The sequence below is a fragment of the Pinus tabuliformis genome, chromosome 7, assembly GCF_031772625.1.
Source record: "Pinus tabuliformis cultivar Carrire ecotype Pingquan chromosome 7, CPIR1, whole genome shotgun sequence".
Taxonomy (NCBI): domain Eukaryota; kingdom Viridiplantae; phylum Streptophyta; class Pinopsida; order Pinales; family Pinaceae; genus Pinus; species Pinus tabuliformis.
The window spans coordinates 756791203-756806610 of NC_142293.1; the positions used below are offsets into that span (position 1 = coordinate 756791203).

The 15408-nt window shown below is 34.4% G+C and overlaps 1 protein-coding gene across 1 annotated transcript in view; it reads left to right on the forward strand.

Moving 5' to 3' along the window:
• Positions 1-15408, forward strand: part of LOC149249732 (putative polygalacturonase At1g80170) — a 119491-nt gene that overhangs the window by 61785 nt on the left and 42298 nt on the right. Inside the window, exons 2-3 of the mRNA XM_089458774.1 lie at positions 13815-13949; positions 14050-14220. Coding sequence (XP_089314900.1) covers positions 13815-13949; positions 14050-14220 — 306 coding nt within the window. The remainder of the gene's footprint in view (positions 1-13814; positions 13950-14049; positions 14221-15408) is intronic.

Below are 15408 nucleotides of genomic sequence, written 5' to 3' on the forward strand. Positions count from 1 at the left end.
CAGATGGTCTACCTGCAAAAAGAACGGAGTTAAAGCACTCAAAGAGCCAAATTCAGGACAAAGAAAACTCAAATCAGTGTTAAAAGTGAATGCCAAAACAAAACATTAGAAAGTGGGTTTGGTAAGTAAATTTTTTCAAATTGGCCTATAAAGAGTCAAATTCCCTCTAAAACACCCTCATTGTGCATCTAAGAGCTTGCAAGGCAAAGAGATAGGGCGAAGAGGCGAACGAAGGCGAAGTGCAGAGAAATTGGTCGTTTTTCAGGTGCGCGACCTGTCAGGGACTGTGCGCGACCTGTTGGGCGGTGCGCGACCTATCAGGCGCCTCTCCGCAGTGTAAAAAACATAACGGGTGTGACCTGTCAGCCCGTGCGCGACCTGTCAAATCCTGTGCGCGACCCGTCAACCTGTCACTCACAAAACCGCTTCAAAATTTGCTCAATCGCCCTTGTGCTTGCCAAATCAATCGAGGTAGGGTCTTTTAACGTGTTGGATGCCTGAATCAAGGATGTTGGGCTTGTGCTTATATATATTTTTGCTACCAAGAATGTAAAGAGAAATGGATTTTAGTTATTGCTTGTTCATGTAGGCATAGTGCTAGGGTTGGTGTTTTTTCAAGGTTTTTATTCCCATTTATATTCCCTCCATTTTTTCCCATTGATTTCGCAATTGTCATTATACATCTCTATCATATGTCATTTGCAAAGAAATTAAAATTTTCCCATCTCCAAATGTCAAACCCTATCCCTTCCTAAACATATTCCCAAAACACTAATACCCTCCATTGTGATATAAAAACACACACAGCAAAAGAACAAATTTCTATGCAAGAAAAACAAAATGATGTGCAAAAAGAAAAAGGCAATATGATGGCAAAATGACAAAACTAAGAGAAAGGCAATATGGCTGTGCATAGTCATTACAAAACAGAGAACATATTGCTGTGTATATTCAAAGCAAAAACAAAGACAATGCAGCTGTGTATATTTATCAAAAAGACATATTGCTTTGAGTATTCATTACCAAAATAATGTTGCTGTGTCTCCCAAAACCAAACCCTGTTTTCCCTTTTCCCTTCTATCCCCTAATATCCTTGTTTCAATACAACTCTTTTCCCTTTTGAAGTTGTCAATGAAATCCCTTTTCCCCTTTTGACAAAAATGTAAATAAAGCCCTCCTTCCCCTATGACAAATGTAAAAGAATCCCTTGTTTCCCTTAGCATCAAATGTACATGAATCCCTTGAAAAACAGAGTATGCCTTATAATGTACAGTCAAAAGACAAAATCAAAGAGCAAGTTGTTGATGCTAGTGATCTATGCTGCCCCATACCCCTGTTATACATGCTGTCCCTTACCCCCTGTTGAGCATGTATATCCTTTCCCTTGGTTATTATCATCCATGTTTCCCTAATAAAAACATTTCTTTGCAAATGATTTCCCGGTGATTAAGATGAGATTGTATGTTTGACAGTTTGTGAATTGTCCCTTAGAAATTCCCTATTTTTATATGTTTCCCTTTCCTTATGAAAAATCCCCTCCCCTAACATTTCCTTCATGATTTTGTTCCCCTTGAAAACAGCATACAACTCAACATTTTTGCAGGCAAGGGCAGCAGTCTACTTTATCTATTTTCTCCACTTTGCTCAAAAGCACCATGTCAACCGCTGAAACCTATGAGCAAGGTGATGACCGGTCTTCTTCCACAGAGGTTGAGGTATAGCGGAGGCCTCGTAGGGGTGGCAAAGGTGGTCATCATAAAAGAGAGGAGCCCACCTCTTTGGCAGAGTTGCAGGCCTGTCCTATGGCAGTGAATTGTTTCCATTATATGTCATGTTTTCAGTTCTGTGAGAGGCTTGCCCAGATTCAGCACCACAGGGAGTTGGCCCACTTATTTGTTTTGCACCTTCAGGATGGGCAGGTCACTCTTGCAGGGGTGAATTTTGTGCTATCTCCGGAGGTGATTTCAGAGGCTACCGGGATACCAAATGTGGGTGAGGTGTGGCCCAAGCGCAAAATGCTGGATTATGTTTATTTTGAGCCATATGTCAGGCCAGCATTCATGAGCCACTTGTCAGGGGTCTTTCCTTTCAGATTCCTCCGGGGGGAGTATGCTCCGATCATGCGGCTTATCATGCATTACTTCACATGTGAGGGGAGATTTTCACAGGTCTTCTCTTATCACATTTGCCTGTTGATGCACTTTACCTGAGTGAGGATGATGAACATCCCGGTTTTCTTCTTCCAGGACATTCAGAGGATGGTGTCCGTGTTTCAAAGGCGGTCCCCAGCTCAGCAGTATAGGAGTTTGTGCCATCATGGTCTCATCCAGCTCATTGTTTCCCATCAGTTGAGTCAGTAGGGCATTCCATGGGCAGACTTCATTTCTCATGAGTTCTTTACAGTGCCACCACAGCCAGAGCCAGAGCCAGAGGCCATTTATGAGGAGGGAGGTCCGTCACACCAGCCCGAGATCACTGTTCCGAGACATGTTGCTTCCTCACCTCAGCTCACTTATCAGAAAGGCCCGAGGGCCTTGTTTGCAGCAGCTCGGCGAGTACTATCTCCACAGCAGGTGGAAGGGGTCTCGCCATCATCATCTACAGGTCAGCGAGTGTTATCTCCACACCAGGTGGAAGGGGCCTCGCGTTCTCCATCAGCAGTACGGGAGGGAAAACAGCGCATGACAGAGGAGGAGAGAGCCAGTGACACACAGGTTGACATCATTGATCTTCATGCTCGCTCCCCCACTTCAGATTTTCATGAGATCATCCGACAGAGAAAGGCGGAAAACCGCTTGTTACAGCAGAAGCTCGACATGGCCCAATGGACAATAAACTATCTTGAGCAGCGCAACAAGCAACTTGAGGATGAGAAAGAGTTGGATGAGCTGTGGAGGATTCGAAGTGACTGAGTCATCAACCGTAGGAGGCCCGGTGACTTGCTACCCAAGGAGAGGGAATTCATGCTTATCTGTGTGAATGCACACTTGGAGAGGCTGTTGGAGAAGGCCAACCAGGACAAGAGACTGCTACGGAACATGAAGAATCATTACTGGGCGAGGATGCATGTTTGCAAAGCAAAGATGAAGATATTCCAGAGGAGGTTGTCCGAGGCCCGCAAGAGGAAGAAGAAGACCAACCCGCTCCGTATCTTGGCTGAGGCCTCTCTCACTCACCATGATACTCATTATCATCCTCCTAGCAGCAAACCCAAGAAATTTTGAGATTTTTGAAGCATTTTTGGCATTTTTGGGAATTTTACAGGTTTTGGCCATTTGACGGGTCTCACCCCGCGCGCGACCCTACATGGGGGCAACTCAGAACGGGGAAAACTTTGCATTTTTGGAATTTTCATGCAAAAATACACTTGCCTATGGATGGGTTTCATAATTTATGGAGATTTGGGCTTCCAAAAGCTCAAAATACATGCAAATTTTGACTTTCTGGCCCTATTTTGAGTTGCAGAAAGCTGTCTTGGGAGAAATGACTTTTGAGGGGTCAAATCAACTCCACATTCAAACATTCCAGTGGAGTTGGAAAGTACACTCGCAGACCTTTCCAACGAGCTATCTTGCACCTGATTTGGACACCGGGAAGGCCCTCAAACAGAGCTGTGAATGTGCGCGACCTGTCAGAGTGATGTGCGCGACCTGTCAGGGAAATTTGGCTGTTTTGACCAGTTCGGCCAGCAAAACACTGTTTTCATCTTGGTTGACTTTTGAGGCATGTAAATGATGGATTTTTGTGTAATTTTCATGGCACTTAGATACTTTTACTCTCCTTCATCACTTCTAGAAGATTCTTTGATGTAAATGGTAAATATTTAATGCATGGATAGGTTTCCTAAGTTTTAGAGGCAAGTTGTTTTGACTGCCTATTATCTAGTGCTCAGTTTAGAATTAGTTGAAACAGCTCCTAGGAAGCTGAGCACGACCCTTAGAGGTGGGGAAAGGAGTTAGATCATCTATATTATGCCTTCTCTTGCTCATTTTCATGGTTGGACTCTTGAGGGAGAAGCTCCTATTGTATATTTTACTTGTATCTCTGCAATTTGAGGAAAAGGAAGACCAGGGTTTTGCAGACATCATTGGGATTCTTGTGGACTCTTGTGTTGATGGTGTGTTCTCTTATTGTAATTGTAAGTGTGTTTATGTGTTCCATCTCTTTCTTTACTGCAGCTTATTAAACAAATGAAGTGATAAAGTTTGAATTCATGCTTGCCATGCTCAACTTTCAAATTTGTTTAATGTTTATGTTTTCCACTGTCTAGAGAGGATTCAAAGTCATTGTTTGCCCTCTTTAGCTTCTCTTTTTTCTTCCTTGATCATCCATCTCAGCTAAAGGCATCAGCACAAACTCCTACCTTGCCCCAAAGACCCACCTGCAAAACCTGAGCTCAATCCCCGCACCCTGAATTGCACTCCCTCCAATTGCCACCAAAAACCCCAAAAACTTTAAATCAACCCTCCTTATCAGTTTACTAGCCTAATATCAGTGTTTCTAATTAGTCAGCTCATCCTATTGAAAAATCCACCGAGTTTGACCGGAGAGAGCCTTCTCCTGCCTCGTAGGGCTAGCTACGAGGCTGAATGGTTTGATGTAGCTTTGAGATTTGCCTTTTCAGCCTGAGGTGAAATTTCAAGTGCTAACAGTTCCTTTCATGGGTCACTTGGATACATAAACTTAGGCCAATTTAAATTACAATTTTGACCTTCTTTCATGGCCAACAATGACATCCTAATGCCATGAATTGTGGTGCAAGATCTAGTGACACATTCATCCATTTGTGGCATCAAAATTCAAACATGAATATCTCTTCAACCAAGAGGACCCATAAAGCATACTGCCTACCAAACGAAATGGCATGCCAAGGACCACTGATATAGAGTGTTCCTACCTCCAAATTCTCTAACATGTGCACACATATCATCAAAAAAGTTTTGTTCCATTCATCCTTTAACATCAATTGAAATTTCTTCCAACTAATGATTGGCTTGTAATTTATTCAAAATGGATATATAAGGTTGTGAGATACTAGTGCATAGTAGGAACATGTGATAATATTAAACAAGAAAAAATTAATATCTTGTGTGCATTTCGTAACATAATAATGATTATTATTAACATGCATTGATACCATAATTGATAATTAGACCTTAAAAAAAGGCGATTTTATGCAACCATATCACAAAACAAAAGAAAATATAGATCAACGACTTGAAAATTAGCCTCTTCAAGGGGGAAGACTCCTATAAATCACATAAATGAACAATTCTTGGATGATAAAAATGACAAGACCTCCTTGGAATATATAGGAGTCTAAGGGTTCACAATATAATTAGAGCCTACATAACAATAATAATGTAAGGGCACAACAATAACACTAGTGGCCTTCTTTGGGGCACAACAATAAAAGTATGGAGTTACATGGGAACAACAATAACAATATGGGGGTACATGGGCACAACAAAACAATAGGGGAATACACTAATAGTAATAATAAGGGCACTACACTAGTATTATAGGGACCTAACATGCCCCACTCCTTAAAAAAAAAAATTCTCAATGCTTGAGTAGTTCTGGATGCTTTTGTATAAAATTATTATCCTCCCATGTGGAATATTCAATGGGAAAGTTATTCCACTTAATGAGATGCTCTACAATTGTTCAATTCCATAGTTATCAGGTTCTTGTTTCTATGACTACTTCAGGTTCTAATATGATTTTTCCTTCTTCTCAAGTTTTGGAAATACTGCTTGAACTAGGAATTTCTCATAGATAATCTCTTTAATCATGAAACATGGAAAATTGGATGTACTCGGGATAATGGAGGAAGCTCCAATTTTTGTGCCATAGTACCAAGCTTTTGCAACACCATATAAGGACCACAATACTTGGGTGATAGTTTATTATCCTTTTTATCTTGCTTGAGGGTTATTTGTTTGTATGGTTGTAGCAGTAAAAATACTCAGTTACCTATATCAAAACTTCTTTAACTGCGATGCTAATTTTCTCGTTGTTTCATTCGATTCTACACAAGAGTGAGGTTATCCTTTAAGAGTTGGAGAACTTGTTTTCGATGATTGGCATGATCTTCCACTGCTTTAAACTTATAATTTTCTCTTAAATATGATGTGATGGATGGTGGATGCTATCCATAAAGTGCGATAAATGAGATCATTTTTGCTACAGTATGGAAGGAAGTGTTATACCACCATTCAGCTAGAGATAACCACTTGACCCATTGTGTTTGTTTATCATATACAAAATAATGAAGATATCCTTCTAAAAATTTGTTCATTATCTCATTTTTCTTATCAGATTGGGGATGATAAGATGAGTTATGCGATAATTGAGTACCAAGATAAGAAAATAATTCCATCCAAAAATTTCTAGTGAAAATGGGATCTCTGTTACTTAAAATAATCTTTGGGTTTCCATGTAACTTTTGAATTGTTTCCATAAATGTAGTAACTACTTTACTAGCTTTAAAAAGATGAGATAATGCACAAAAGTGTGTAAACTTCGTAAGTCATTGTGATGACACTCTTTCCTTTAGACTTAGGTAAAACTATGATCAAATCCATTAAGACTTCCTCTCGAAATTGACTTGGAATGACTAAAAATTGTAACAAACTCGAGGTCTTAATTGTCTCAACTTTATTTTGTTGGAAAACCAAACATTCTGCCATAAAAAATTGAATATAAAATTTAAAGCCATCATAGAAAAATTCCTTCTTGACCCGATAGTAAGTTTTTAAAAATCCTAAGTGCCCTCCTAAGGGTGAGGTGTGCAATTCCAAAAGAATCTTTTGTTTGAGTTGGGAATTATTACAAATATATAAGTGATCTTTATACCATAAGGAATCATTTTTTCAGCTAAATATATCAGATGTACTAGGCTCTTTCTGCAACTTTTGAATGAGTGTCCACACCTCTTCATCATTTTTCCATTCATCCCTTGCTTCAATTACCCAATTAGGTTGGATAGTAGAAATGGCATAGAACAATGCTACCACATCCTCATCCTTTCTTAAAAGTGCATCTGCAACAACATTTTTCTTCCCTTTATTGTAGATGGTTTTAAATTCATAACCCAACATATTTGTGACTCATTTTTGCTCCTCTTCTGAAGATAATATTTGTTCAAAAAAATATTTAAGACTATCATGATGTGTTTTTACCTTGAAATGTCTTCCCATTATGTAAGGTCATCGTTGCTTTAGTGCATGTAGTATTTCCAATATTTCCTTCTCATAAATAGGTTTGTGTAAATACTTTCCCTGTATTGGATGACTTTCAAAAGCGATTGGTGTTCCTTCTTCCATTAAAATAACACTAATTCCATTTCTTAAGTCATCACATTAAATAATAAAGGTTTTTGTGAAGTTTGGTGTAGCCAAGATTGGTGCTCGACACATTTCCTCTTTAACATGTTCAAAAGCCTTATTTTCTTTAGGAGTCCAATAAAATGCATCTTTCTTCAGTAATGGTGTTATAGGCACTATTATTCTCCCATATTTCTTAACAAAATTGCAATAATACCCTGTTAACTCGAGAAATCCTCGAAGATGCTTTAGGGTTGTGCGGATTTTCCATTCCTTAATGGATTTAAATTTGTTAGTGTCTACGTTAAAACCCTCATGAGATACAATATGACCCAAATATTCCACCTCTTGTACTCCAAAGAAACATTTGGAGGATTTTGCATACAATTGTTTCTCCTCGGATAGATTGAGAACCTTGTCAACATTTTAAACATGATCCTTCTAAGAATTATTGTATATTAGTATATCATCAAAAAATACAAACAGAAATTTTCTAAGGAAGGCTTTGAAAATGGAATTCATCAAAACTTGAAATGTGGAAGATGCATTAGTGAGGCCAAAAGGCACGACTAGAAATTCATAATGACCTTCATGATTTATGTATGCTATTTTTGGAATGTCTTCAGTATTCATTCTAATTTGATGATATCCCGAATGAAGATCTAACTTGGTGAAGTAAATTTCTCCATGTAATTTAACCAAGAATTTATCAATGACATCAATGGAATTTAGGTTTTTGGTTATTTTGAAATTCTAGATTCATCATTTAATTACAAATTTAATGAAATATGTATTATATGCATTGATCCATCCTTCTTGTGCACCAATACTAATGGAGAAGGGAAATAAATTTGACTAGGTTGAAGTATACCAGCCTCTAGTGTTTCTGCAACCTTACATTCAATTTCACTCTTTTGGGCATAAGGATATATGTAAGCCCTGATGTTTGGAGGAACAATTCATTGAATTAATTGATTAGCATGATCATAATCACAAATAGGTGGGAGGCCTTTGGGAGTCTCAAATACCTTGGAATGTTTGTCCAAGACTTTTTGGAGATATGGAGAAATAAATGATTTCAATGTTTGAACCTTTGATGAGCATAATTTCTCAATTATACCTCGTTGTTATTTCTTCAAAATCTTTGTCATGCCATTAGGTTTGATTATCTTCTGTAATTTCCCTATAATACCTGTTAATTCAATTGTTTTGCATCACAAAAATATTTCAAGAAAAGTTCTTGAAAATTAAAGCTATCATCCCCAAATATTGTAACCATTGGACTCCTAGTACAACATCAACACCACCCATTGGAGAAAGTATTGGAATATTCATTACATATTCCCACATGTTTAGCTTGATATTATGGCACTTTCCAGAACAATTTATAGTTCCTCCATTTCCAACCATCACTTGACACTATGGTGCTGGATATAGAAACTAATTCAATTCCTTGTCTATCAAAAAATGAATAAAATTATGAGTACGACCTGAATCAATCAACACTATTAACCTTTTTTTCTTGATATAATCTTCTATATTGAGAGTTTGAGGAATGGTAATTCCCACTAATGCATTACAAGATATGGCAATATTCATTTCTTCTTTCTCTCGAGTTGGTTCTTGGTGTATATCCACTTATTTTAATGTTTCCTTTTCCTTTTTCTCCCTCCTTTTCACAATCTATGTAAAATAATTTCTTCTTAGCACACATCACTTTTAGTGTATCTGCTATCACAACTGTAACAAATCCCTTTTTCTCCTTTTTCCTCCAATTATTTTGTGGTGTTGACCTTATAGATTGTCGAAGGTTATGAGTGGCAATGCTTCCATCTTTATATTTGTGAGTGGTAGAATTACTTGTTTCCATAATTTTTCTTTCAACTTTTCTTGCCACCTTGGATTCCTTCTCCAATGAATCAAGTTCTGTAAGGTAGACCTCATATTGGATGTTATTCTTTAAATTCCTTATAAGGACGTCAATCCTATGTTCCTCTGGAATATAAGTTACCTTGATATTCAATTTTTGGAAGTCTTCAATGTGCTCTACCATTGAACCCTTTTTTTTGATATTTATCAATTGGATAAAGAAGGTGTTTCTCTTTGTATCCTCATAATGTGCTATCATTATCTGCATAAAAATTAACCAAGTGACCAATGGTTTACAAGAGCAAAACCATTGATACCATATAAATTGATTTGGTTTCTAATATAAAGATGCAATGCGTATTTGTGTGTGTGTGTTGCACATCATGTATATCAAAATATTGCTCCATTTGTAGCATCCATGTTATCGGATCCTTGTCATCAAACTCCCTCATATATATCTTTGGAATGTGATGGGTCTTAAACCCAAAATTTGAGTCTCTAAAATCATAATTCATATTCCTTTTTTTCTCATCATGATTTTGATGGATTATCTTATCACCACTAGGAAGTCTTTCTTCTAGCAACTTTTCCAAACCTTGCTTCAACCTTCTATCTTGAAATTCATCATTGCTTCCATGTATACTTTTAAATCATCATTCAAAACTATAGTGTATCTTTTTATACCATCTATCTTAACATTCATCTTGGCTTCTAATTCATTTTTGTAACTTTTTGCTAGAGTGAAATTTGTTGCACTTGGTCTTGTAATTTTGATATATCATGTGACATTCCTTCCTCTTTTTTATGCGGCATAGTAGATATTTTTGTTTTCTTACTAAGTGTATCCATTATTTTGTTTCAAGGAATTGTGGAATCAAAAAATGATATATATGCTTTATTATGCCCCTCAAATCACTTCAAACTTATTTTTCAACCAAATTTGTTCAAAATTTAAAAAAATACACACGTTTTTCTTTCTTTTAGGAGCTAGATATTGAAACTATTGTATCTTTGTAATTTTGGCCTCAAAATATCTGAAATTATGTCTTGTGGTAGAACTCTAAGTCTCCTTTCCAATTCTAGAAGTCAGACCAAGAATGGATTCTTCAATATAAAGTTATGCCAAATCTCCTACGATGGCTTGATTATGGACTAGTTCAGTAGAGTTAACTTGTATAAGATTCCGCGTGTCACTTTTTCAACCTGCTTCCCTGAAATTTATACAAAAAAAACTATAGTACATGCAAATTCAATCAATTTTTATGGGATTCAAATCCAACTCTTGAAAATAACATTAAGATGATTTTCCCTAGGTCACTTGTTTGAGCCTCAATTTTGGAGCATGCAAAAACCCTAATTTCTTTTGAACATATCTCAGGAAATATAATTAGCCAAGATGTGAAATTTCTACACTAAGTTTACCAATATTTTGGCTCCACATGGTTGAAATATCAGCTTCTGAAGCTTCATAGAAAAAAATTTATAGTAAAAATGCCTATATAACCTGTTTGAAGCAGCGAAACCCTAGAATCGAAGGCTCTACTACCAAATGCTATGCAATTAGATAAGAAAAAAGAGAAGGTATATCAACGACTTGAAAATTAGCCTATTTGAGGGGGAAACATCCTTTATATCACATACATGAAAAATTATTGAATGATACAAACGATAAGGCCTCCTTGTTATATATAGGAATCTAAGGGGTCACAATATGATGAGAGCATACATAACAATAATAATGTAAGGGGAAAACATTAACAATAGTGAGCTTCTATGGGGCAAAACAATCACAATATGAGGGATACACTAATAATAACAATAAGGCATATACACTAGTATTATAGGGACCTAATAGATAATAGTTACTTATATTCTTTTATAATATTATTTCTATGATTAAAAAAACTAGTAATTTTTTGAGATTGACATAGTTTTTATGACATAATATGTTAGGAAAGTTAGTATTGTAATAGATAGTTTGAAATTGAGTTTTAATTTAGGAGTGCATAGGTCCCTCTAGGATAAAGTGTCTTATTTTTTCAACCATCTTATTTTTAGAAAGATGATAGATTCTTGCATCCATCGTGTTTCGATCCAATACCTAGTTTTACTACGTAGCTCATGGGAGTCCATTCATATTTTAGGAATTTTGATATATTTATTTTCTTTTTTGTTCTAATCAACAATGAGAGGTCCAGTAATTTACCCTTATTTTCATGGCCATAATAATTTTTCCACTGTTTTTGTTTATCTTTTTTTCAAAACTATAATTCCAATTGAACTTATGAGGGATATAAACTCAAAGATATTTTTATGAAGGTACTTTCGTGAGACTATATTGTTAAATATGATAGGTCCATACGTGATCTTATGGGATTTGATTATTGTAAGCCTTTTCTTTTTCTGAGTTCACATCCATACCCATGTTGGAGTAGAATTCCTTGGGGATTATTTGATTATTATTGAACTTATATAGATTCCATGCCACGATAACAATGTCATCAGCATAAAGAAGAAGAACCGTGACTATACCAACAATAATCGGGTTTGTATAACTAAGTTCTTCTCACTGACATTCTAACTTATGAACGTAAATGAGAAAAAGTGTAGTGAACATGAGAGAAACTTGCTTGACTCATGTGATACTATTAATTTGTTCAAAACACTCCTTATTTTTCCTAAATGTGGCAATGGCACTTTCATATATCCTTACATAACAACTTTCAATTTATAATGAGCTTTTAGCTCTCTAACATATTCGAAAGGTTAGTCATATGCACAGTGTCAATATTTTTTCTAAAATAAACTAAACAAAAAAGAATATTTTTTTATTATTGCATCATTCTTCCACAATGGTTGTTTAGCTCTGTTTTTGTGTACTTTAATCTATATTCTTGTCTTTTTTCCAAAATGCTTATATAAAAGCTAGCTAAGAAGGGGCTAAACATAATGATCCTATAATTATAGAGATTACTTTTATCCCACTTCTAAGGAGAGAAACAAATGGGACTTTGTGTTAGGTTTTAAGGAAGACTTGCTTGACTACTAAATAAAAAATCTTGTATATATGGGGGATAAGAATAAACCTTTCAATTTCCAAGATTTCAACTTAGCAACATTTGAGGTCCTTAGATTTCCTTTTTGCAAGTTACAAAGTTCAGGGTCGAGGCTAAAAGTCTATCATCAAAGTTAGGCTCATGGTCATTTAAAATGTCACAATTTACTATTTGATTATATACGACGATATTTGAAATCACCTAATCTATGAGAGTACTATCTAACCCATGGCTACAAATCATGTGGTAAGAATTTGGCCATTTCATTAGACAATTGCTAATTATACTATCTTCAGTCTAAGATATAGAACTTGATTAGTTCTATTCCAAATATTTCTTTTGGTAACATTTTCAGAGTTTCTTTTGTACATGTTAGTGGAAACATGGATCTGATAGGTTAGAAGAATTACTTGGTTAATTGTAGCTTTAGCATCAAAGCCTCTAGTAAGAGGGTACTACCTTTATTTCTTAGTGTGTAAATAACTTATTCTATGCTTTTGTCGAGACAATTATTATTTATATGGTTATTCTCATAAAAGCTATAATTGAGAGGCATAATGTAGAATAATGCTATATACATCATCCTAGCAATAATATTTAAAATTTCCCTCCATATGTACTAATTAAGAGGGTCTTTCTTGTACTACCTTTATTTCTTAGGGTGTAAATATCTTATTTAATGCTTTTGTTGATACAATTCTTATTTATAGGATTTTTCTTATAAAAAGTAGAATTGATAGGCATAATGTAGAAGACTACTATATACATATTCCTACATTAATATCTCAAATTTTCATCCATATACACTAATGAAGAGGGTCTTTCTTATGATGATGTATAATACTTGTGTTTATGAAACAAGCTATTCAGTCCCCCTATGGGAGGATTATTCAAATCCCTTAACAGTGGAGGAAGTTAGTTTAATCATACTCCCAAATTTCAAAAAGAAATATAATATCAATTTCTCTAGAGATCAAATAGAAATATAGTATCAATTTCCTTCTAGATCAACCATGACAATACCAGGAAATTTTTGGAGTGTAAAATATTCATATTTAGTATTATTATTTTATTTTGTTTATATTTTTAGTAATAACTTTCTGAGTTTTATAATTATGTGTTATTTTCATTTCCTCCTACCATTTTTAACTTTAAGCACAAATAAATTTTTTATTTATATAAAACTTTATGTAAATTATTTTGTTATTGTAAAAATTAAAAAATTATAATATTTCTACTATTTTACTATTCGTAAATTCTATATAATATTAAATTAAATTTTAATTTTTATAAATAATTAATAACATAAAATATATAAAATAAATGAGTGGAGATTTAAATTTTAAATATCATAGTTTATATAATGCTTTATAAACTAACCACCACTAATAAAACTACCACAAAATAAATATAAAAAAAAATTATATATGAATTACCTTTTCTATTTAATTTGTTGTGCATTTATTTCTTATGCATATCTCTATAGTGTAGGTGAAATGCTTTTCAAATTAAGTAGGGATAAAATCACATTATAAAATGTTAACGTTAATTATGTGATCAGGCCTTCCTGGCAGCTTGGAATGCAGCATGCAAAAGCAACTCGGATTCGGTTTTTCTGGTTCCACATGGGAAGAACTACCTGGTCAAACCCATCAACTTGACTGGTCCTTGCAAGTGTGTCCATTTGACTGCACAGGTAATAATCAAGATCTTTTCATTTTGCAATATATATTTTCATATGAATTTAAAAATCAGACATCGCTTGTTGTCATATAACATCCCTGAATATATAACAGATATCGGGCAGAATAATGGCCCCCCCTGATCCATGTCTCTGGAATCCCCAAGATCGCCACGAATGGCTTAAGTTCTCCAAGATCCAAGGATTAACTATCAGTGGCGGAGGCATTATCGATGGGACAGGCCAGAAATGGTGGGCTGGGGATTGCGATCGAGACCGAAACCAGGTAAGACATTTCTTGGCAAAATAAGCATGATGTGTTTTTATAGCCTAGTATCTATTGTTAAATAAAAGGATTGATTTGACATTTCATCCATCCTCATTTGTGCGGAAGCTTATAAAAATTTTATTTAATTTAATTTTTTAAATGACATGAAATATTTTAATGGAAGTTGTTGTTATTATTTTTTTTTACTAGTTTAGATTTATTTTAATTTTGGAGAAGCATTTATTTTATTTTTTTTTCATTTTAAAAAGATGTTTGCACTTTAAGAGATTTGATTTCTTTTAGCGTATTTAAAATTAAGATAAATCTAGGTTTGTTTAATTATTAATAATTGATAATTATAATTATTATTTTATTTTATTTTATTTTTATGTAATTTAACTTAATAATAACAATTTTTTTGGGAAAAAATCACATAGGATAGGAGTAATATCGTCGACGATATTACTCCTATGTGATTTTTTCCCAAAGATTTTGTTATTATTAATATGGATCACAGAAGTCTAAACTCAGAAAATAAGGAGTAATATCGTCGACGATATTACTCCTATGTGATTTTTTCCCAAAGATTTTGTTATTATTAATATGGATCACATAAGTCTAAACTCAGAAAATAATTTGACTTACTCAAAATGTTTTAATTAATGCGTATTCTAACTTATTGACGAAATGACATTTTTAAGGACATTTTTTCTGGTTAATTGTAAAAACTCGAGTTTAAGTTGTAAATCTAATTATAATTTCAAGTGGTAAATCTAATTATACATTCAAAAATGCATTTTAAACAACAAACTAGTGAAAAAGAGCATAATAAAAAAATATAAAGTGTAATCTACCAAGCCCCCAGATCGATTCTCTTGAGATGCAAATCTATTTTATAGTGAAAAGGGATTTGACCGTTTTATGCTCTTGGTAGATTCAAAGTTAAGATAGATATAGGCTCGTATTTTACCTCTATTTTATTTTAATTATGAATTGTACTTTTCTCTTATTATTAATTTTGTTTTATTTTATTACCAATGACAAATTGACTACTTTACCTATATTTCATTTTATTATGAATTCTATTTTCTATTTTATATATATTCTTATATAAGAATATCATGAGCAAAAACATAGGTTGTCAAAACCTAGAACCAAGAAACCATTAATGATAAATTGATTATTTTACCTCAATTTTATTTTAAT